The 25,046-nt window shown below is 36.2% G+C and overlaps 1 protein-coding gene across 6 annotated transcripts in view; it reads left to right on the forward strand.

The window, feature by feature from the left end:
- RC3H1 (ring finger and CCCH-type domains 1) overlaps positions 1–25,046 on the forward strand; it is a 106,644-nt gene that overhangs the window by 62,716 nt on the left and 18,882 nt on the right. For 4 of the 6 annotated variants that reach the window (XM_033428100.2, XM_033428101.2, XM_049715418.1 and 1 more), the window contains 12 exons: positions 4,434–4,552; positions 5,907–6,019; positions 8,771–9,052; positions 9,362–9,576; positions 12,068–12,438; positions 12,938–13,105; positions 17,813–17,965; positions 20,420–20,633; positions 21,093–21,183; positions 21,308–21,440; positions 23,248–23,427; positions 24,833–24,948. In XM_033428100.2, coding sequence (XP_033283991.1) covers positions 4,434–4,552; positions 5,907–6,019; positions 8,771–9,052; positions 9,362–9,576; positions 12,068–12,438; positions 12,938–13,105; positions 17,813–17,965; positions 20,420–20,633; positions 21,093–21,183; positions 21,308–21,440; positions 23,248–23,427; positions 24,833–24,948 — 2,155 coding nt within the window. The remainder of the gene's footprint in view (positions 1–4,433; positions 4,553–5,906; positions 6,020–8,770; positions 9,053–9,361; positions 9,577–12,067; positions 12,439–12,937; positions 13,106–17,812; positions 17,966–20,419; positions 20,634–21,092; positions 21,184–21,307; positions 21,441–23,247; positions 23,428–24,832; positions 24,949–25,046) is intronic. The other 2 variants (XM_033428102.2, XM_033428105.2) reach the window with 1 other exon arrangement.

Raw genomic sequence — 25,046 nt, forward strand, 5'->3', positions numbered from 1 at the left:
TAGAAACTCTCCTGATACCTTATCTTTCTGTAGTCTTATGATTCTCTTCTGGCCCCTCTGAATGCTGGTTCTGTTGTATTTTGACTACTCTTTCCTCTTCTGCCTCCTAAGGAGTAGGCTGGTTGTGTTCTTGGAATTTTGTTTTTTCTGCACTCTTCTGTTGATGATGATGGTCATTCATTCTCAGCACCAGGTATTATTCCTTTATAGATAATAGACTCCCAAATATCTCTATCACTGTTATCTCTTCATCACTTCAGACCTACTTTCCCAAATGCTTTCTGAGATTCTGTATCCTCTCCTCTCCTCAGTGTGTTTCAAAACAAACTCATCTTCCCTTGATACCTGCTCTTCCTTCTGTCTTCCCTTTCTCTGTAAATGACCTCATTCTCTGAGGTATGTAAGCTTAAAACTTGAGCCTTTTGTCTTACTTTATATCTTTTCCTTTCACTTGCTCTACATACCATTTCAGACAACAGGATTTTTTTTTTTTTTTTAGCTGCATTGGATCTTCATTGCTGCACACGGGCTTTCTCTAGTTGTGGCGAGTGGGAGCTACTCTTCGTTGCAGTGCGTGGGCTTCTCATTGCAGTGGCTTCTCATGTTGCGGAGCACAGGCTCTAGGCACATGGGCTTCAGTAGCTGTGGCACGTGGGCTCAGTAGTTGTGGCACACAGGCCCTAGAGTGCAGACTCAGTAGTTGTGGTGCATTGGCTTAGTTGCTCCGCAGCATGTGGAATCTTCCCGGACCAGGGCTCGAACCCTTGTCCCCTGCATTGGCAGATGGATTCCTAACCACTGTGCCACCAGAGAAGCCCTAGACAACAGGATTTATCTGCTCTTTCACAATATCCCTCTATCCCATGCCTATTAATACTGCCTCAGTTGAGGGCCTCATTCCTTTTCTTGACTAAACTTAGCCTTTCATTTTTCTCTACTCTTTTAATTCTTCCTTCTAGTCTACTTACTGCTGCAAAATAAATCACATCTCAGATCTTATTTTACACTCATAAACTTTTAAGTGACACCCCTTTGCTTATAGAATAAGGTTTGGAACTCTTGACCATGACATTCAGAGTAGTAAATTTATTACCAAAATCGCTTAATCAAACCAGGTAAGATCTTTTTTTATGTTTTTATTTTATTACTTTTTAAAAATTATTTATTTTTTTGGCTGTGCCACATGGCATATGGGATCTTAGTTCACCAACCAGGGGTCAAACCCAGGCCCAGGGCAGTGGAAGGGCAGAGTCTTAACCACTGGACTGCCAGGGAATTGCCCTAAGATCTATTTTTAGATTACAGTGATTTTTTTTTTCCCCACTTTTGTGCTTTGATCATTCTGAGCAATCAAAAGAGCACTTCACAAGCTCACTACCTCATCAGCACCGATCTGTCTACCTAATTCTGTGCCAATATATTGTACTCTCCTTGTGTAATAGTGGATAAACCATGTAACAGTGGATAAACTTCTAGCTAAGGCCACCCTCTCTCCTCATGTACCAATACCATCTTGTCAAATATATCCTTCCAGTATCATCTGTTTCTTATGTCATCAGTTTTCTTTTTCTACTACAGTAGCTCTATCAACATACATTTTATTGTTCCTGTCATCAAAACCCGCTTTTTTTAAAATTAATTTATTTATGTATTATTTTTGGCTGTGTTGGATCTTCGTTGCTGTGCATAGGCTTTCTCTAGTTGCAGCAAGCGGGGCTTCTCTTGTTGCGCAGCACGGGGTCTAGGCGTGCAGGCTTCAGTAGTTGTGGCACGCGTGCTCAGTAGTTGTGGCGCACAGGCTTAGTTGCTGCGAGGCATGTGGGATCTTCCCGGACCAGGGCTCGAACCCATGTGCCCTGCATTGGCAGGCGGAGTCTTAACCACCAGGGAAGCCCAAAACCCACTTTTGACACCATTTGTCATCTACTTACGATTCCAGTTCTCTCCTTTTTATAGCACTCTCTTGAATGCAGTCCAATCAGGCGTTTATCTCTACCACTCAATCAAAATTGCTTTTGTCAAAGTCACAAGTGATTTCCATGCAGCTAATTCCAAATGTCAATTCTTGGTTCTTTTTGTGTTTGACCTGTTAGCAACATTTAACGTTGTTTACTCTCTACTCCTTGTACCACTCTTTTAACTTCCAGGCCACCACACCCTCCTAGTTTTCTTCTTACTTTATTGAACCCTCCTACTTAGCCTCTTTTGCTGATTTCTTCTCATCTCCATAGCCTCTAAACTTTTTTTTGTTTTTTTCCCATAGCGTGTCACCTTTTTTTCCCCATAGCCTCTAACCCTTGAAGTGCTTCCAGAATTTAATCCTTGTGTCTCTTTTCTATTTATACTCATTCCCCAGGTAATCTCACGTAGTGTCTTCAAAGTTTCATGGCTTTAAATAAAATGACTCACACATTTACTATATTTTGTCAATTCTGAAGCTCACATTTTTTTTTTCAGATTTTAGCATTTCCGAAACTGGGCTGCATTTGTATAATCAATGACAGGTGATAATTAGCAATCTTTTCCATTTTGGTAACACATAAAATAATGGTATGTGTTATAGTTCATGGTGTTTTAGAATCTGTATAACATAGTGTATACAGCCTAGACCTTCTTCCTGAATTCTTTTTTATATCCACCTGCCTGCTCAATATCCAGTAGTTCTACTTGAATATCTAATAAGAATTTCAAAAATAGTCTGTCCAAAAGTGAGTTCCATCCCCTGTCCCCCGCCCACCCACCATTCCTGTTAGTGGCAGCTCCATCCTTCCATTTCCTCAGTCCAGACACCTTGGAGATACCATCAACTCGTCTTTCTCTCATAAGGTACATTGGATCTATCAGTATATCGTGTAGGCCTTATCTTTAAAATCCATTAGGAATCCATCTACTTATCATCTTCACTGCTACCCCCCTCATCCCTCTTCATAGATTATGGAATAGCCTTCTGTTTTCTCTCTGGTTCTAACATAGGAGCCAGAGTGATCCTATTACCCCTCTGCTCAAAAACTCTCCAGTGCTTTCCATCACTCAGTAAAAGCCAGTCTTTTCTATGACCTACCAGGCCTCACATGATCTGGTCTTCCTTTACCTGTCTCCAACTTCTTTTACTCTTTTCCCACCTCATTCATTCCAGATTTCACCTCCATGAACATGTCAGGCATACTCCCATATTAGGCCCTTTGCACTTATTCTTTCGTTTTCCTAGAATGTTTTTCTCCTCTATATCCTAATATATCTACAAGGCACACTCAAACCCTACTTTCAGGTCTTTAATCAAATGTAACCTTCTCAAGGAGGCCTTTTCAGGCTACCCTGTCTGAAATTTTACACATACCTGTCCCACTCCCTTTCCTTGCTCTATTTATTCAACTCAGTATCTAAATACTTTGTATTTTGGTTGTTTATCTTATTGATTATCTGGCTTTTCTCCTTGAATAGAATAGAGATTTTTGTTTTGATTGCTACTGCTTCCCTCCCAACTAGAATAATACCTGGAACTTAGTAGGTATTCATTAAAATACTTTGTTGTATGACTGATCTCTTTACTTTCTCTGCATCTTTATCCTTTTTTACTGTTGAAATTCCACCTGTCTTTCAAAGCCTAGTTCAAATGCCATCATCCAGAAGTTTTTTAGAGTGTTCCAACAGGAAGTCATTTCTACATATGTGTTCTCGCTTCATTTTATATTTCTTTTAGAGAACATTTCATATTTAGCCTTACAGTTAATTTTTCCTTTATAAAGTCACAGTACTTAACTAAACGAAGAGTGTGTATAGCATAGCTGCTTTATATAATAGCTCTTCTACTAAATTTTTTAAGCTTTCTGTTTAGCAATACTTGCTTTACAAATAATTTCAAAATAGACATTACAAATTGGCTGACTGTAGGCAGTCCACAGTCAAGTTTGTTTGATCCACAAAGTGTTGGTCTGCACTATACTCTAAATTTTTTAGGTGCAAACACTCAAAAACTAGAAATTTTTCCATAAAAATCTCAAATTTCAGTTTTCCCTAGGAAACAGTGGTGTATCTGCCAGTGTCAGCCTTGCATCTTCACATAACAACAGTCAGCTAAAGTTGAGTAGTAACGATAATCTTAGATGTGAGACATACTCTTTAACACAATCCCTGTCACTCTTTATTGCTATTTCCAACACTAAGGGTCTGATTATGGTTGCCATTTATTATCTGTCATATAAAATTCCTTTATGTTACCTTCACTGTCCCTGAAGTTATTTTAGATTGTAACCCCTGCTTTAAAAGGATATATTTATTCCTTTAAGATGATGTTTAGGTGAATAAGCTATTTCATGAATAGCTGTATGAAGCTTAACTTGATTTCACTGAAGTGCTGACACTCCTTTACTAATTTAATACTGGGCAGAACATTGAATAACATAGTCTGAAATTTTTTAAAATTTGTTGTGTAGATGCTCCTCCTCCTACTTGGGAACATCTAGAAAATGGGCTGGTTGCTGTGCGTACAGTGGTACACGGGTTGGTTGATTATATCCAGAATCACAGCAAAAAAGGAGCAGATCAACAGCAGGTAAAGGAGATGTTTGAAACTTAGAAGTAAGCCACTGTGTCTATCCTTACAGATAAAAACAAAGCCAACAGGATGACATGAATATTTTTAGACTCTGTAAAAACTAGAAATTAAACTAAAATAAAAAGCTATTTTTAACTCCCTGTTCCATTAGACATCATGAAGAATGTAACAAAAATTATAAGATTTATAGTTTAGAATGGTTAGCAGCCAGTTTATTGGATTAGCCTAGTAATTTTATCTGACAACATTGAAATTAAATAATCCTTGTTGGTCTAATGTGCTGGAGTCAGTTTTCACATTGGATATAGCAGCATTTGATTCTTGCTAAAGGTTATTCCATTTGTATAAAATTATTCTCTTTGGTTACTCTTGCATTTCAGTGTGACAATAGATATCACTTTTTAGTGCTAATGCTGTATCTCTCCAGTGCTGTTCACATATTTTGTAAATGCTTTTTCTGCATTAGCATTCAGATATTTTTCATTCATAATGTCGGTTATGACAGTGGGCCAAATTTTCCTCAAGTATTTTTAGATGAAATATATGGCGGTAAAATATAATAGCCTGTGTTATGGCTAGAGTTTTAAATTTTACTCCCAATTATTTCATTTTGCCCTCAGAATTTATGTTAGGTTCAGTACATCTTTTATTTTGTAATAGTAAGCTTGAGAAATTAAAACTTTGTTATTAATTTATCTGGCTCAGTAAATATTAACAATAGATTATTCAGTATTCCTTTTTTCTTTAAAAGTAAGAAATATTAAAAGTAGAATAATATGGATATGCTTTTCCTAATCTAAGCACAGATCAGGGCTTTATTTTATGATTAAATTTAGAAAATTAAAAACTTACTTTTAACTCCTTGTTCCATTAGACATCATGAAGAATGCTCATCATCAAAAATGATATTAACTTTTAAGTTCTGCCTCTTGTAGATTTGTAGTGTGTTATAAGGAAACATAAGGAAACATAATTGTAAGTGTAGCTATATTGAACATTGTCCACAACAAATATTAGGAGACAGTTTAAATATTTGAAAGTCCTAATCTCCAGTGGTGTGCTTGTCCACTGTAAAACGTTGGAAAGAAGATCTTAGAGCTCTCATGAGATTGAATCAAGAATTTATGTGATGTTACATGTTTGATAGTTAATATCAGCATATCAGAAAAATCAGGACTACTTTTTTTTTTTTAAGTAATTTATTTTGCACACTTTCCAGGACTTTTGTCTGGGCAGTCTAGATAAGTGTATGAGTTAGTCTGAATTATTCATCTAGATTATTAAGATCCTAAAATGGCAATGCAAGATTTACATTTTTTTTTAATGGCTAATGTTTTAATTTTGGTCGTAGCCTCCACAGCATAGCAAATATAAAACATACATGTGTCGAGACATGAAGCAGAGAGGAGGATGCCCTCGTGGGGCCAGCTGTACATTTGCACACTCACAGGAGGAACTGGAAAAGTAAGTGTGAAAGTCATCAGACTCAACCTTCCAGTAATTTGTTAGAGAATAAGATAGAATTATTAGGTAGAATAATTTGCTGCCATTGAGAAATATGAAAAGACGTAGTTGCATTCCCTTTGATGAATAGGAAATGTTTAGAAAGTAATACAGAATTTTAGAAAAGAAAACCAAAGCAGTTTCTTCACCTTTCATTACATTGTGCCTACAAGTAGGAAGCTACTTGTGGTTAACTGAATCTAAAAGTGAGTCATTTTCGCTGTCCCCCCCACCCCCCCAATTAAAAGTCTAAGAATTTTCATCAGCTTTAACTGATTGATTTTAACTAATTGAATAATGCATTTCCAATGGAAAAATTTGCCCTTTGCTCTATTCAAGAAATTATTTATTTTCTGGCTCATTTTCACAGATTATTTCAAGGACCAGATAATTTCAGTGATGTTAAATTGCCAGCACATAGTAGAAAGAAAGGAAAAGCTTCTTAATTGTTTTATAAAACCAGTATAACGCTGACAGTAGATTTGACAAAGCACAATTAAAGAAAACTACAAATTCATCTCACACATTAATATTTTTAAAATCCCAAATATTAAAACTTAGAATTCAGTAATACATTAAAATAGACACCATTACTAAGTACAAAGGTAGCATAATATAGTTACTCTGGGTTAGAGAAGAATGGGTATGATAACCACGTGATCATATCCGAAGATGCCAAAAGACATTTGAATAGTATCCAATGTCCGTGATAGATCAAGATCCCTTAGTAGAACAAAAACATCATAGATGTTTTCCCAACATGATAATTATATTTCAAATCAAAAGCCAGCATGATAGCATGATGCTTAATTGGTATTAGTTTATTAGATTCAGTCTTGTTACAGACAAGAGAAAGGGAAAATTTTCTACTAGTAAAAAATGTTATTTAACATTCTGGAAGTTGTAGCTAATGTATGTAACCAAGAGAACAAAATAGCCAAAATCATTAAATGGGAAAACTCAAGAGAAATACTAGAAACAAAAGAAACAAGAATTTAGTAAGGTAGCAAATCAAAAAATTAGTTTACAAAAATGAAGTACTCTCATATAAACTAGAAAGGGAAACATAACCAGTTAAAAAGTAAGGTGACATTAAAATCCCCTTTGCATTAACAACAAAAACAAAAAAGATAAACACCAAATAATAAGCTAATAAGAAAATATCCAGGATCTCTTGAATTGAATTAGTAAACTACATAGGAACATAAGCGAAGAGTTGAATAAATGAAGAAGCATACTGTGTTCTTGGATAAGACTTGGCATTATAAAGGTTTTATTTCCTCTTAAACAGCAAGTTCAGTGAAATCCCAATTAGAATCTTAACGTGATGATTTTGGGAACCTAACAAAATCATTCATTTGGGAGAAAAAATATGCCAATAGCCAGGAAAATTTTTGGAAAAAAAGGTCTTCAACAGGGACTAGACTAATAACTATTAACCTGTTTTATGAGCTAAAGTAAGTATAAAGACTGTGGTATTAGCATAGGAATAGATAGCCCAATGAAATACAATAGAAAATCTAGAAAGAGTTCCAGATACATGTAGGAACTCAGCATATGTGCAAAAGGTGGCATTTCACATCAATAACAAAAAAACATGATGATGAAACAACTATCCATTTGAAAAATAGGGCTGGATTATTACCTTTACACCAAAACAAGTTATAAATTTATCAGAGATTTAAATATTTAAAAAAGAAACTGTAGAGTACTTAGAAATATTTGTGGTTGTTATATAATTTTACAGTAGGAAGGATTTTTAAAGAATGACACCTAGCATCTATAAAGGAGATCAATAAATTTGATTACGTGAAAATGAAAAACTAAGATAATGGCCCAAACACCACAAACTTAAAAAAAAAAAAGTGGGGAAATGACATAGAAAAGGCTGATATCCATAACATAAAATGAGCTCCTACAAATCTGTAAGAAAGAGAAGAACCAGTAGATACATGGATCATGTAAATAAGCAGTTCACAGAAAAAACACTAATGGCCAGCAAACATGTGAAACTGTGTTCAATATCATGAATTGTTAAAGAAATATAAAGTAAAATAAAACTTGATATTTTTGAACTGTCAAATTGTCAGAGGCTGAGGCTAGCCAGTGTTTAATGAAATATTGAAAAAAGCCTTTTTTTGTTAATTGGTAGTAGTTATAATAGCTTTGGAGCATTATAAGAGTTTCTAATGTGCATACATTAGACTTAATAATTCTACTTTTGGTTATTCACACAAGTGCAAAGTACATGTACATAATTTTCTGTTATTGCATTGTTTTAATAGCAAAAAATTAGGGACAACCTAAAATGTACTGACATAAAGAAATATTTAAGATTATGAAGTAGAGGAAAATATTTACTATGCAGCCGTATATGACCCTATTTCTGTAATTTATAATCTTACAAATGTAAGAATATTAAGCCAGTGTATGGAGTGGAAAAATCTGTATTATATACCAAGCTGTTAACAGTGGTTATACCTGATGGGTGGTCCGCCCGCCGCCCCCTACCCTAAAGTGTGTGTGTGTGTGTATACACAAGTTTTCAAGTTGATAGCTAGAGCCAATGTTTCAAGAGAATTTCTAGAAAATGATGTGCTTGGAATCCTTCCCTTTTGTATCCGTTTCTTAAATACATTTTAGTTCTTGATTTTTAAAAGCTTTTCCTTTTACAGTTTTGGTTTTTGGTGTGTGCCTTTGCTTTTTATATAGGTTTCGTAAAATGAACAAACGTCTGGTTCCCAGAAGACCCCTGAGTGCCTCTTTGGGTCAACTTAATGAGGTGGGCCTGCCTTCAACAGCTATCCTTCCGGATGAAGGTGCAGTGGATCTGCCTAGCAGAAAAACCCCTGCTCTGCCAAATGGAATTGTATCAGCAGGGAATACAGTAACACAGCTGATTCCACGAGGGACAGACCCCAGCTACGATTCTAGTCTGAAACCAGGAAAGATAGATCACCTGAGCAGTAGTGCCCCTGGATCCCCTCCTGACCTGTACGTTGTTTTTCCTAACATTTATTTAAAGTTTCTTTATAGACATAAAGTAGAAGGAAGAAAGAATAATCAGTGCTTTGTTTGGGGGGCTTATTTTGTTGTTTTTTATTTCTATTTCCTGTGCCAGTGATTTTTGAGAAACAATTAACATAGGTGACATAAGATCAAAGTTTGCAAATGTAGAAGAAATGGCTATTGGAAAAAAACAGTTTCCCAAATTGTGGCAGTTTTTTTTACATTTAACAATTTGTGTACATTAGAAGTATTTTCAAGACCTTAAACTTGACTTGCAGAATCTTGCTCCCGTAGGCTAGAATCTGTCCCTAAGAGTATTTCTGCCTTGCCTGTTAATCCACATCCTGTACCTCCAAGAGGGCCAACAGACCTGCCCCCTATGCCTGTCACCAAATCACTTCAGATGGTACCACGAGGTTCTCAGTTATATCCAGCACAACAGGCAGATGTTTATTACCAGGATCCTCGAGGAGCTGCTCCACCATTTGAACCAGCACCTTATCAGCAGGGTAATGATCTTTCATTTATGTCACTCACTTTTCTTAGAAGTTATGAGAATGATTTCAAGAGTGATCATATTTTCAGTAATCTCAAAATAAATAAATGCTTTTTTTAATACTTGGAAAAAACTGAGGTTACATGACCAACTAAATAGTATGAAATAAATGAAGTAGCAAAGCTATGAAGAGTAATTCGCCCTGACTACTAAAAGCAGTTGTATATTAAATATGTTTACATATTTATAGAAGTAAGTCATCCAAGTAGACAATGGAAATTTGCTGAGGCTGTATATATTTTCCTGACCAAAATTTTCTTCAAGTACGAAAAAAGCATTTAATATTACAGTGGATACAAATTAAACACAGTACATTTTTTTGCTTTCAGTTGTCACCTAATATTTTTTCTAGGCCTTGTAATATATATGAAAAAATGCAAATACATACTTTTAGAGAGTTTATAGTATAGAATCAGTATTAGTAAAGAATAGAAAACTATATGTGTGAGAGTATATATATCTATATATGTGTTTAAAATGAAGTGTTCAGTTGTGGTAGTTAATATTAGTGTGGTAGGAATTAACTGCAGGACTCAAGGAAGATCATTGAGAACTTGAGGGATCAAAAGACTTTGTGGAAGGATGCCCTAAATAGAGGTATTGGGAATAGAAAGGAAAATTTACAAATGGATTGTAAAGATGAGGGTCTAGAGTCAAGGAGGAGTAAGGAGACTTGTTGTTAATCCAGGTGTGACTACTGAGGTCTGGATTAGTGTGATGGGAAAAAAGAAAGTATTTGAGAAAATAGACAAATGTGGAAAATTAGCCAGTTTTAATGATAATAACCAGGTATGGAGAATGAAGGAGAGGACTTGATTGAGGTTTCACATAATGTAATTCATGTGAAAAAATAAGCAACGATTTTTAAACTAAAGTGTTGACTCTCTTTGTCAGAAACAGTATAGTGCTATTGTTTTTTTTTGTTTTTTGGGGGTTTTGCGGTACGCGGGTCTCTCACTGTTGTGGCCTCTCCCGTTGCGGAGCACAGGCTCCGGACGCGCAGGTCCAGCGGCCATGGCTCACGGGCCCAGCCGCTCCACGGCATGTGGGATCTTCCCAGACCGGGGCACGATCCCGTGTGCCCTGCATCGGCAGGCAGACTCTCAACCACTGCGCCACCAGGGAAGCCCCTCTATTGTTTTTTAAACTGGGATAGATTCAAGGTGTTCTCCACTTCCTTTTCCCAAGGCTATATTAATTTTGAATCAGCAATGTCTTTCATTGCTTTCATTTCAAGAAAAGTAGTTTTAAGTTGGCATGGTGTCATTAATACATATAAGAATAGGATAAAAGTTGATCTGTCTTCCTTTTGACCATTCATTGCAGGAAAAACCCAACTGCTTTTGTTGAGTTAACCTTAAATATGCTGAATCAGTAAGGGTTCAATTGCAGATAGCAGAAATCATTCTGGCTATATTAGCAGAAAGAGGTTTAATACAGAGAGTCCTACAAAATCAGTAGAAACATTGGAAAAGCAGACTTAAGCTAGGCCTCCAGGAATGAGTCCCAGAGCTAGTTGCTGAAAGAACCTGTTACAATGAAGCTGTAGAAATAGGAAACTTCTGCCCTAATCGCCAACTTGAGGAGCTCATCAGTTGAGGCAAACGTCTTCAAATTGGGAAGCTACTGCCACGACTGTTGTTTCAAGAACTCTAGGGGACTTCCCTGGCGGACCAGTGGTTAAGACTCTGCACTTCCACTGCAGAGGGCACGGGTTCAATCCCTGGTGGGGAAGGAACTAAGATCCCACATACCACACGGCACAGCCAAAAAACAAAGAACTCTAGAGCTATGCAGTTAGCTACTAGATCTGTACCAGCAGAATGGATCTCTTTCCAGTTAACTCAATTTCACATTCAAAACTTATGCAAATGAGTGATTTGTAGAACCTAAGCTTCAGGGAAATATAGTTTTTTGCTTTTCAGTGTTTGCAGTATGTTAAGGCACACCAGAAAGATGGTCAAACAATTGAGAGAGCCAATTTACTGTTGTAGACTATAAGTAGATTGGTGTTTTCAGTAACTTTTAAGGATAATTTTTGCTTGTTATTTTTCGCAAAGCTAGCCTGACTACATAAGCAGAGGGAAAACATCTAAAGAAAGGAGTGGATAGGGCTTCCCTGGTGGCGCAGTGGTTCAGAGTCCGCCTGCCGATGCAGGGGACGCGGGTTTGTGCCCCCGGTCCGGGAAGATCCCACATGCCGCGGAGCGGCTGGGCCCGTGAGTCATGGCCGCTGAGCCGGCGCGTCCGGAGCCTGTGCTCCGCAACGGGAGAGGCCACAACAGTGAGAGGCCCGTGTACCGCAAAAAAAAAAAAAAAAAAAAAAAAAAAGAAAGGAGTGGATTTTTAATTCTTTAGTGTTGAAATATTTTAAAAGGAAAAGTCTTAAATAGAAAAATAGATTGGCTCATTGTTGCTTTTGGTTCCTCTTTTGTATTGTACAGGTATGTACTATCCTCCACCACCACAATGTGTGTCCCGCTTTGTCCGACCTCCACCATCTGCTCCTGAACCTGGTCCTCCCTACTTGGATCATTATCCACCGTACCTCCAAGATCGTGTAGTAAACTCTCAATATGGCACACAGCCACAACAGTACCCACCTATGTACCCACCACACTATGATGGCCGTCGAGTATACCCTGCTCAGTCTTATACAAGAGAGGAGATTTTCCGAGAAAGTCCTATACCCATTGAGATTCCACCTGCAGCAGTACCATCCTATGTACCAGAATCCAGAGAAAGATACCAACAGATGGAGGGTTACTATCCAGTGGCTCCCCACCCAACTCAGATCAGACCTTCGTACAACAGAGTATGCTGGGTTTTTGGGGTTTTTTCTTATTATATAGATTTACTTGATTATTGCTTGCAGTGATTTTTTTTTTAACCTTTTGCCATGGTAATAACTCTTTGATCAATCAGTTCTTTTTTAAAAGAAAGCATCTTCTCTTTTTTCACCTTTTCATAATCTGCATAGGTTGGTTTTTTTTTTAACTTTTAAAGGGGAAAAAAATTAATACCCCACCCCCGCTAACCCATCTTAGTTTCTGAACATTAGATGGTTTTATTAACATTTCTAGATTTATTTAGAAATTATGGTCTCTGACCAAGAAAAAGAAACTTAAATTTAGCTCTTTGGGAAATCCTGAGACTTTTTGGGGTTTTGTTTGTTTTGTTTTGCTTTGTTTTATTAAGTCTTGCTATTTCGGATGTTAAGATGAGTATACAAGCTGCTTATTTAAAATATGTGCTAAGTGAATCAATGTGTCCTGAAATTCTTTTTCAATTTTTACTCATCTTTGCATTTTCAGGAGCCTCCTTACAGCCGGCTTCCTCCCCCTCCCCAGCCCCATCCTAGTCTAGATGAGCTACATCGAAGACGGAAGGAAATAATGGCACAACTAGAGGAAAGGAAGGTTATCTCTCCACCTCCCTTTGCACCTTCACCAACATTGCCTCCTGCCTTCCAACAAGAGGAAGTAAGCACATCTTTTTTAGTCTCTTTATCAGTTTTTCCTTAATCAGTGATTTATTGTGTCCTATTTAAGTCATCTTCACCTATTCCCAAGGTCATGAGGATATTTTCCTCTAAAAGGTGTATTATTTCATGTTTAGATCTACAGTCCATCTAGAATTGATTTTTGTATATAGTGTCTTGGGAGTTAAGACCCATTTTTTCCCTAAAGGGTATCTCGTTGATCAAGCATCATTTAATGAAAAGACCATCCTTTCCCCAGTACCCTGCAGTCACCTTTATCATAATCTGGTCACCTTTGTCATAGTCAGGTGACTATATGTTTCTGAACTCTATTCTGTTTCATTGATCTATTTCTCTATCCTTGTACCAACACCACATTGTCTTAATGTAGTAGTATTGTACATCTTAATGTGGTGGTGTATGTTTTCCAGTTTTGGTCTTCAGGATTATCTTTGCTGTTCCTGGTCCTTGGAAATTCCAGACACATTTTAGAATCAGCATGTGGATGTCCACAGAAATATCTGCTGCAGTTTTTGTGTGTGTGTGTGTGTGTGTGTGTGTGTGTGTGTGTGTGTGTGTGTGTGTGTGTGTTACCTGGGCCTCTCACTGTTGTGGCCTCTCCCATTGCGGAGCACAGGCTCCGGATGCGCAGGCCCAGTAGCCATGGCTCACGGGCCCAGCCACTACGTGGCACGTGGGATCCTCCCGGACCGGGGCACGAGTCCATGTCCCCTGCACCGGCAGGTGGACTCTCAACCACTGCGCCACCAGGGAAGCCCTCTGTTGCAGTTTTTATTAGGATTACATTGAATCTCTGGATCTGGGCAGCCCAGTATGGTAACCACTAGGCACATGTGGATAATGATGCTTAAAATGTGGCTAGTTCGAATTCATGTGTGCTGTAAGCACAAAACATACATTGGATCTGAAGGTTTAGTACCCCCACCAAAATATCAATATATTTATATTAATTACATGTTAAAATACTACTTTGGGTGTATTAGATTAAATAAAATGTATTGTTAAAATTAATTTTACCTGTTTTTATTTTTTAATATGGCTACTAAAATGTTTTAGATTACATATGTGGGTCAATTATATTTTCATTGGACAGTGTTGCTTTAGATCCGTTTGAGGAGAAGTGACATCTTTCCAATATTGAGTCTCCAAGAACATGGTATACCCTCCACTTCCTTGGATCTTCTTTAATTTTTATCAATAATGTCATATCTTATATAGTTTTCAGTGTCTTGCACATCTTTCATTAAACTTATTCCTAGAAAACTAATGTTTTTGAAGCTATTTAAATGGAATCCTTTTTGAAATTTCATTTTCTATTTGTTATTATTAAAGAGAAATTAAGTAGATTTTTGCGTATTTTGACACCTGTGTTCAGCAGCCTTGGTAAATTTCCCTATTAATTCTAGTATTTGTTAGTGGATTCTTTTGGATTTTCTGTGCACACAGTCATGTCCTTTGTGAATAATGACCATTTTACTTTCTCCTTTTTAAGTCTTTTCTTTTTTTTATCTTGGTTGTGTGAGCTAGATCCTCCAGTAAAAATAAAAGTGATGATAGGTTTTCTTATTTCCAGTCCTTGAGCAAATGGAGCTTCTAATAATTTACCATTGTGATGTTTGCTGTCATCCTTTTTGTAGGTAATCTTTATCAGATGAATGAAATTTCCCTATATTCATAGTTTTTATAATTGAGACTGTCAAAGGTTTATTTAACTCAGTAGTGAGGAAAACAGCAGGATGATAAAGTTAATTCAAAGAGTAGGAGAGACAGGCTAATATAGGTAGTGAAAGGCAGGAAAAAGCACTGAAATAGAGTTGCTAGAATAAACTGGTTAATGTACTAGAGGGTAATAAACCATAATTTGAGGGTTATCAGTATTTCCACAAGGCAGTACTAATAGTTAACATGAATGAGTGTTGTCTTATTATCTTTTTAATGTCTTCAGGGTCTATAGTGACCCCGAAGACATTTTTCCACTTCTGATAATTTTTTTCCTTGGTCAGTCTTGCTAGGGATTTACCATCAGTTTTATCTTTAAAGAAAGCCAGCCTTTTGCTTTGTTGATCTTATTTATTTAATTATTTTGGTTTGTTGATTTTACATAACTGCCTCAGCTCAGTGTGTGTGTGTGTGTGTGTGTGTGTGTGTGTGTGTGTGTGTGTGTGTGTGTATTTATGTCAAGTAGGTTTTTTCAGTAGAGTTGCAGTTGATATTATGTAAGGAAAATGTCTTACATCCTTTATGTGTAGAATTATGATTCTAAACAATATTTCTAGCTGATAAATTATGAATAATAAGCAATGAAAATTGAAATATATCACATTGCATATAATAAACAGTAAACTTTGGGGTCTACAAAAGTAATCTACTAAATAAAGATTGTTCATAGTATCTGGCTTTCCTCTCTAAACACTTTGGATGAATTTTCCACAATAATGTAGGTTAATTAGTAAAGCTATAACATCTTCTATTAATATAATTTTACGTGTAAAGTATCAACATTACATGATATTTTTTCAAAAACTTACTGTTAGAGACATCCCAGAGCCTTGTTATGCCATACCATTTTTTGAGAAATATGGAAAGCAGTATGACACTGTGAAAAGTGAGCTAATTTTGGAATGAAATATAATTATCTGTGAGGTTCAGCTTTGTGGCTCAGTGTGTGATCTTTTGTAAGTTATTTAGCCTTCATTAACCCTGAGGCTCAGGTTTCTCTATTTGTAAATCAAGTATAATAAAACCTACCTCACAGTGGTGTGGTGAAGATTAAATGAGACATAAGGCATCTGGCACAAAGCAGGCATTCAGTAAATAATAACTGTGTGTATTTATTACTTTTTTACTTGTAATAAAAATTATAATAATGCCTGGCTGTTACGGAACTTTGTTGACAGAATTATTTTAGTTACTGACATACAAAGCTATATAATTAAACTTCAGTTCTGATTATAAACAACCTACATATAATTATACTAAATTCATACATTATAAAAATACATAATATAGAAAGAAATTTCTCCAAGATCTCATTTTCTATATCACTGTAAGTTTATTATATATTTTAACTTTTAATATATATTTCAACTTTTCTGTGCATGAAACACATCATTATAATTTTTAATCAGATCATTTAGTAATAATATATTCAGATTTTACGTTTTGCATTTTTTTTGTTTTTATTTAACCAGTTATCCTGGATGTCTTTCTGTATCAGTATATAAATTTATCTCATTCTTTTTTCTCTTAATAAATTTATTTATTTATATTTTACTTTTGGCTGCGTTGGGTCTTCACTGCTGCACAGGGGGTTTCTCTAGTTGCAGCGAGGGGGGCTACTCTTCATTGCACGGCACGGGCTTCTCATCACAGTGGCTTATCTTGTTGCGGAGCACGGGCTCTAGGCGCGTGGGCTTCAGTAGTTGTAGCTTGCAGGCTTAGTTGCTCTGCGGCGTGTGGGATCTTCCCGGACCAGGGCTCAAACCCATGTCCCCTGCATTGGCAGTCTGATTCTTAACCACTGCACCACCAGGGAAGTCCTGTCTCATTCTTTTTTTAATTGCTGTATAATAACATTGATTGCAGGGGAAAAAGCACTCTTGTTAGTAGGTCATGTCTTTAAAAAGCTAGCTGTTCTACACAAAATTTGTAAGCAGAGGAAAAATGTAAAAAGGAGCTGGAATTTTTAAAATAGAAGTAGGACAAAAAAAAAGGAAAGAGGTTATAAACAATGGAAACAGGAGTTGTGGTTGAAAATGAGTGGTACTGTGAACAGCATATCCCTCTGCCAGTGCAGAAGACCAAAGTGATGATTCAGAAAATAGAAGGTTGTTTTAGTATAGGCGGAAGCATAGAGCCATTTAAATGTACCAGTACTCCCTGAATTATTAGTATGTCAGTATATACATCTGTGATAAAGTGAGAGCAATTTATTAGTGTTCTAGCACTCCCTATACTGGTATAACCTTGGTCTGATCACCCACATTGTCTCTCATGGACTTGAAGAACATATGAGATAGTGTATACATAAAAGTACTTAGAAAACTGTAAAACATTACACAAATGTGAATGTAAGTAAAAATGCATTAGACCTAGAATGCCTATTTAGTTATTACATAATTTCAGAGCTCATCCTGAGAAAAGAAAATTAGGAATCTTATCCTTTTCACTTCATTGACTCAACCCTAAGGACCAGAATTTATTCAAGATATGAATTATTGCTATTAAAGAGATTTAGGTAAAAATGTTATTATGTCATCACATACTATATAGAACATTTAAGATTACATTTTAAAGAATTTCTAATGCTCTTGTTTACCTGGAATGTTATTGAAAGAAACATTAAGGAGGGTCTAGCAAAACTAGGGCATAATACATACTTGCTTAAGTGTTAACTGAATCTGATGAGAAAGAGGATGGGCAAATCTCTTCAGAAATCCTAATTTGATTCTTTGAAGGATATTGAGATACTTTTTTGACCCTCTGTTAACAAAGTGTAAAGGCTGAATATCATTTTTCATTTGTTTTATATTTTTCATAGTCTACAAAAATCTTCTAGTGACACAAATCAAATAACTGTTACTATGTTGCTTCAGCATGATGTTCTAAAGAAATTCCTGCTCTCTCTGTGCTGTTACTCATAGACCCATTTCCTATTTTGTTTCTTTTTTCCTTTTTCCATCTGCAGTTTTTGGATGAAGACTTGAAGGTAGCTGGGAAATACAAAGGAAATGATTATAGCCAGTACTCACCCTGGTCATGTGACACCATCGGCTCCTACATTGGAACCAAAGATGCAAAACCCAAAGATGTTGTGGCAGCGGGGAGTGTGGAAATGATGGTATGTGTAATAACTAAGCCATAACTAATACAAATCAAGATAAACCAAATAAATTATCCCCAGTTATAGTGTAGACACAAGTAACTGAGCTTTGCTTAAGTTTCAGACCATATTCTGTACTATGTGATTGAATTATATTTAAACTATATGTTTTTTTATTTCTTTCAAGTATATATAAAAATCTTTTCAAACTTGTCTAGACAAAGAAGAGCGTTTCTTATTTTTCTGTGAAGCTAGCAATTAACCCAACAGCTGTTTAGAATTGAAAGTAAATTATTTTGCATAGCTAAGATCTTGAATTTCTTGTCCAAATAAATTATAACTCTTTTACAACTCTTAAGTTTAAACAGTAAAGTTGAATCTAGTGAACAATACTAGTGTGTGAGTCAGAATTACAGTTACTTAGCTTCAGATGAGCTGTGGTATCCTGAAATGTATTACACTTATGCCATTTTATTTTTTAACAAAAAATAATGTAACACCATTGTATCTAATACTCAAGCTTAAAATATATCACTATTTTATCTTAATTGCTTCTTTATCCTTTAAAGAAATAAAACTTTACATAAGTAATTAAATCCTCCTCGCTTTACCTCCCTAATCTCATTTTCTCCCTCCCTCCTTCCCTGGAGATAACCTCTATCCTGAATTGAGAGTTTATCATTTCATGAATAATTTTATACTACTTCTAAACAATTTTGTTTTGAATGTTTATAGACCTTATACATATTATAAACCTCAACTTGCATTTTCATTCAGCATTGTTTTTGAGATGTATCCAAATTTATACCTATAGTTCAAATTCATTCATTTTCACTGCTTTTATCAGGTACCATTGTATGATAACTAATATCATACAATAAATAAATAAATAAATAAATATAATTGTTTATTGATTTTCATGTTGATGAACATTTAGGCTGTTTTTAATTTTTTTATTATTATGTACAGTGCTACAGTAAACATTCTTGCATATGTTTCCTTGTGCACATTGCATGAAAGTTATGCTTAGGAGTAGTATTGGTGGGTTAAAGGTATGCCTTGACTATTCTTTTTTTTTTTTTTTTGACTATTATTCATTTGCCCTTGTTAATTCTAACAGAGGTTCCCTAGGTTGTTATATAGATTTTCAAAGACAGATTTGCCCAGCTGGTTGAGAGAAGACCAATTCTTGGTAATAGAAAAGGAAGACTTAGATGAGTGAGGTGATATCTATAGCATAAATATGATTAGATGCCAGACAATTAAAAAAAGAAGAAAGAGAAAAAAAGGAATATAGAGGAAAAAAAAGAGAAAATGAACCTTTTGTTTTTCTGTGGTAGGATTAAGAAAACATTGTTTTTAGGCCATAAAAAACAGTCTTTCTGAGAGAATAGGAATGAGATGAGGAGGTAGAGGTAGATAGGAACCTTTGCTTTGTACCTGACTTTCAGAAAGAGTTATTATAATAAAGTAACATAAACATTAGCAAAATAAAACTCATTTACTTAAATTAACAAAGAATAAAAGTGTTTTCCAGCCTAACCTAGATGTAATCGAACATTTCCCAAATGGATAAAAGTCTACCCCAGTGTTTCTCAAACATGAATGTGCATGTAAATTACCTGGGGAATCTGTTAAAATTCAAGTTCTAATTCAGTAAGGCTGGGATGAGACCTGAAATTCTGCATTTCTAATGAGTTCTCTAGTGATGCTGATGCTGATGCTGCTGGTCTGTGGACTATTCTTTAAGTAGCAAGGGTCTAGCAATTAGATTTCCATTTATCTTTCTGACTGGAATGCCTTTTAAAAGCCTTTGTTGGGGGCTTCCCTGGTGGCGCAGTGGTTGGGAGTCCGCCTGCCGATGCAGGGGACGCGGGTTCGTGCCCCGGTCCGGGAAGATCCCACATGCCACGGAGCAGCTGGGCCCGTGAGCCATGGCCGCTGAGCCTGCGCGTCCGGAGCCTGTGCTCCGCAGCGGGAGAGGCCACAACAGTGAGAGGCCCACGTACCGCAAAAAAAAAAAAAAAAAAAAAAAAAGCCTATGTTGGCACTTATATTTTTAAACAGTCTTTTTCTAACTATTGATTGTTGAAAATTAATTTATTGGTCATGATGGGCCTTTTTTTAAAGAAATGAATTAGAATAACTAAATACAAGAATACATTACATATAGTAAGGATAAATGTTTGTCATGAAAAAATATATATATACATATATACATTCAAATATATATATTTGAATGTATATATGTACTGGGTCATGATGTAAAAAATATTATAGGAAGTGGTCAGAGGTTTGAAAAGCAATGTTTTATATGACAACTAAAGGCAACTAATGATTTTAATCTTATCAGTAAGAACATTATACTCTATTTTAACCTTATTACAGAGCTAGAGGAAATTATGTTAGAGATCTAAGTGTGGGGTGGATTTCTCATTTTACTTTTTACCTTCTCATTTTACTTTTTACCAGAATGTGGAGAGTAAAGGAATGAGAGACCAGCGATTGGACCTTCAGAGAAGAGCAGCAGAAACCAGTGATGATGACCTCATCCCATTTGGAGACCGACCAACAGTATCTCGATTTGGTGCCATTTCTCGAACTTCCAAAACAATATATCAGGGTGCTGCCCCAATGCAGGCTATGGCACCTCAGGGAGCTCCCACAAAATCTATTAACATTTCAGGTAAGAATCTCAGAGGTAAGCTGATTTGGAGTGTTCATAGTCACAACTCCCAGCACCACCTACTCCCCATTTACCGTCAGTGCTTTTCATAACCTTGCAGGGCAGTAGTCTTCAAACTTTTCTGTGGAATTATCCCTGTAGAAAGGTAATTATAACCCAGGGAATTGTAGGGGTACAAACTAAAATTAAATATCTGTATGTGAAGGTAACCTATGTGTTATTTTTAATAGTTTCATTGCTTTTGTTAAAATAATACATCTCATTTTTTTTTTTAAATCAAACAAAAGAAAAAATTACAAAGATTGACTTTTTATTGGGGGAAAAACAAACATCAGTACCCCTCCATCTTTCAAGATAACTGTGTACATAATATGCCTACGCCTTTTAGATTATGGCTACCTAAAAAAAAGAATCAAATCTATGAATTGCATCATTCCACTGTAAATTACTCTCTTACAGATTATGGTCCGTATGGAGCCCACAGTGGCTGGGGAGTTTCTCCATATTCACCTCATCAAAACATACCTTCTCAGGGACACTTCAGTGAGAGGTATAAGTCATTCTTTTTACTTTTACAAGCCTTTAAAATTACTCAACTTACTTTGTTTTTCTGGTCATAACATTTTTTTAAAATAAAATTTTAAATTTATTCCATACTTTCTTTCCCACAAAAGGGAGAGAATATCTATGTCAGAAGTGGCCAGTCATGGAAAACCCCTTCCATCTGCTGAGAGGGAACAGCTACGACTAGAATTGCAGCAATTAAACCAACAAATTAGCCAACAGACCCAGCTACGTGGACTAGAGGTACCAGCCTAGAGATATTTTTTCATTCCAGTTTTTGAAGAGTTCTCAAAAAGATTTTAAAAGGAGGAGCTTTTGAGGTAAAATGAACATAAAACTTTAAGGTTTGTTTCCTAAGAGTTAGTACAGTTGTCCATTTTTCAAAGAATTTAAGTACTTCGAAGTTCTGAGACAATGGGAAATTTAGAATTTCTATTACGTGAGAATAGAAAACATATTTTATATGTTTTATATATTATACATTATATATTACATATGTATATATATAAGCTCCTTTTATATTTTTATACTGTATAATATTTTAGATAATCTAAAATTTGTAGATTATCTAAAATATTATATAAAATAAAAAATATAAAAGGAGCTTATATTCCTTGATGGCACATTTAAGTTGAAGGTATATAGTATATAGTTTTTTAATCAACAGATGCTTTTAGCTTAAGATTTGTTTTTAATTTCTTATATTTTCTTTAATTTTTAAAAATTTCTCTCACTTCTTTTACTCGTCAGCATCTTTAGTAGAAGCTTAGAACTTTGACCTAAAAAATATGGTCTCTGTATAGTAATACCACCTTTCATTAATATAGTTCTTTCAGTTTATAAATTACTATCACATATCTTATTTGACCCATACATGTCCCTGACAATTAGATTAGGCAGGTGGTATTGTCCCCCACCCTTTTTGGTTGAAGGATATTAGTTTCACAGAGGTTGAAACATGAACCCAGTTCTTCATACTCCAAATTCAGTGTTCTTTCCACCATGCTACCTGATACTTACGAGAAACAAAATGTCAGAAGGCAAAGAATTCTTAAAGTCCTTTAAGTGCCACATCAGGAAGACTAGGTTTTGTTTATATTATCCTTTGTATTGGAACATAGACTTTGAATATGGAAAGCTAAAGACATTCTAATGATAAATGCATTGCTCCCTTCTGGAGAAAAAGATGCTCTTAGAACGTTTCTTTCTAGATGTATATCTTTCTACAAAGATCTATAATAATAAGTAAGCTATTGCTTTGGAAATAAATTTCTAACTGATTCAATCTTAGACTTTCTTATTAGCAAGACCAGTAGGAGGGATTTGTGTGTGTGTGTGTGTGTGTGTGTTTGTTTTTGAACATGTGTCTGGCTTGTGCTCTTATGTAAGCAAGAAGGTTTAGAAATAAAAACCTGTATAGTATGCATGTTTGTCTCCTTTTTCCCATGCTTTATTAACATTGGTCCAAAACTTCTTGCTGATTCCTATCGTAAGAAAAAAGAATGCTGTGTTTATTATGTTCACCTTTAGTTTATTAACTTGTTGAAGATTTGGACCTTTAACTCCATAAAGCATTATTCCTTACCTTGCTATTTCATGGCTTTTTGTCTTTGTTGAAATTTCTAGACTGATTTTCTGTTCCAAAAGAATTTCAGCACTATTTAACTCACTGTGGTTAAAAGTCCCTGCCATTACTGAGGTATCATGAAAGAAATGATAGAATTTACATCAGAGAAAATTCAATTAAAAAACAAAAGGAAAAAAATAGAAAAGGAAAGAAGCACATTTATAGTTGACTTCTCTTTCCACTAAGAAGATAAAAAGAGCAACTTATACCAAAGATTAAATTACTATTCACTAAGTTTAAATGCCCCATATTTTCCCTTTTGTATTCAAATGGTACTCAGAGAAAGAAGCAGTGCCTTACGTTTGCATCATTTTTATTGCCAATCCATGAGTAGTAAGTTGCTTGGGCGGGTCTGGCTTCGGGCCTGGTCACTCTGTGCGCGGCGTGGCGTGTGTTGAGCTGTGCGCTTGGCTTTTGCACTAGGCTGTCGGTAGCAGGCTGGCGCTGCAGAGGGAGGCGAGCGCCTTGGCAGGCCAATCACAGCCCCCACCGCCGCCGCCGCCCCCACCGAAGTGGCCTGGAGCGCCCTCAAGTGAGCAGCTGAGCTTGGAACTGCACCAGGTGGAAAGGGAAATCGGGAAGAGAACCCGGGAACTGAGCATGGTAAGTGCTATGGTGGGAAAAGAGAGGAAAGCTGAAAGGAAAGCCTCTGTGTAGTTGTGCCGCTGAACTCGTGGTTCTGGAGTTCTAGAATCATCTAGAGCTGTAGAATCATCACCCCAAGGCACTGCACTGAGTGATTAATACTGACAGTGAGTGTCCTGAAGATGGTCTGCCTCCCTGTTTTATCATTCTTCTCCTCATTCTCTTTTGGTTTGAGTGTGTTCTTTGTCTTAGTTTTCTGCATTACAAAAAACTTTCCGGGAAAACAAGGGGGTTATCTGGAAGTTACTAAATTTCTGTTAAGCGTATTGATTAAGGAAGCAGAGGGGATGGTGTTTTTTGCAGTGCCCTCATGTTAAACAAAGATGTATTACCAAATAACATTTCTAGGTTTCACAGCCCTTCTGTTATTGATGACCTATTTTTTTGTCATGAGTGAGATGCCATCTATATATTATTTCTTGTGGAATTATATCCATAGATATGCTTAGGGTTTGTTTCATAGTGCATGAACATTTCAGTAAATTTTTAGTCTTAGGAGATTGAACCATTCCCTCAGATTGCATGGTAATTGGTTTTTGGTTTTTTTTTTTGCATAGTTTTCACATTCTTTGTAAGCAAATAGATGGGATATTTCATTTTTCTGTTTTCAATAAGTGTATTATAGATACTTATTATATTTTGACTTGCTTTTTCTGAGTCATCAGTTTTTCTGTGAGATTTTTCCATGTTAACTTGAGGCATTTGTCCCCTTGCTATCCAGCTTGGATAGTGAGCAAGTGGGCCGTACTCCATTATGTTTTTGTGTATCTCTCTCTCTCTCTCTCTCTCTCTCTCTCTCTCTCTCTCTCTCTCTCTCTCTCTCTTTGGCTGCATTGGGTTTTCGTTGCTGTGTGCGCGGGCTTTCTCTAGTTGCTTCACGCAGGGGCTACTCTTCGTTGCTGCGCAGGCTTCTCATTGTGGTAGCTTCTCTTGTTGTGGAGCATGGGCTCTAGGTGCACAGGCTTCAATAGTTGCAGCACATGGGCTCAGTAGTGCAGCACGCGGACCCTAGAGCACACAGGCTTCAGTAGTTGCGGTGCATGGGCTCAGTAGTTGCAGTGCATGGGCTCTTCGGGCACGCAGGCTCAGTAGTTGTGGCGCACTGGCTTAGTGGCTCTGCGGCATGTGAGATCTTCCTGGACCAGGGATCGAACCCGTGTCCCCTGCATTGGCAGGCAGATTCTTAACCACTGTGCCACCAGGGAAGTCCCTATGTATCTCTTTTAATCTGCCTGTTTCTTTGGTCATTTTACAGAACTAAATATGATTTCTGATCATCATTTTGTATTATCTATATCTGTTCTCTCTTCCATTAGCACCATTAAATAAAAGATAATTGAATTTATTTCCTTTTCTTTCAAAGGAGAACCAGTGTTCTCTGGATATGAAAAGCAAATTGAATGCAAGTAAGCAAGCAGAAAATGGACAACCAGAACCACAAAATAAGGTTCCAGCTGAGGACCTTACATTGACATTCAGGTAAAGAAAGGGACATTTTCATAGTCTTATACAGTCATGACAGAAGTACCCTCATACATATAATTTGATTTTTTTTTTTTTTTTTTTTTTGCGGTACG

The sequence above is a fragment of the Orcinus orca genome, chromosome 1 (genome assembly GCF_937001465.1).
Source record: "Orcinus orca chromosome 1, mOrcOrc1.1, whole genome shotgun sequence".
Lineage (NCBI taxonomy): Eukaryota > Metazoa > Chordata > Mammalia > Artiodactyla > Delphinidae > Orcinus > Orcinus orca.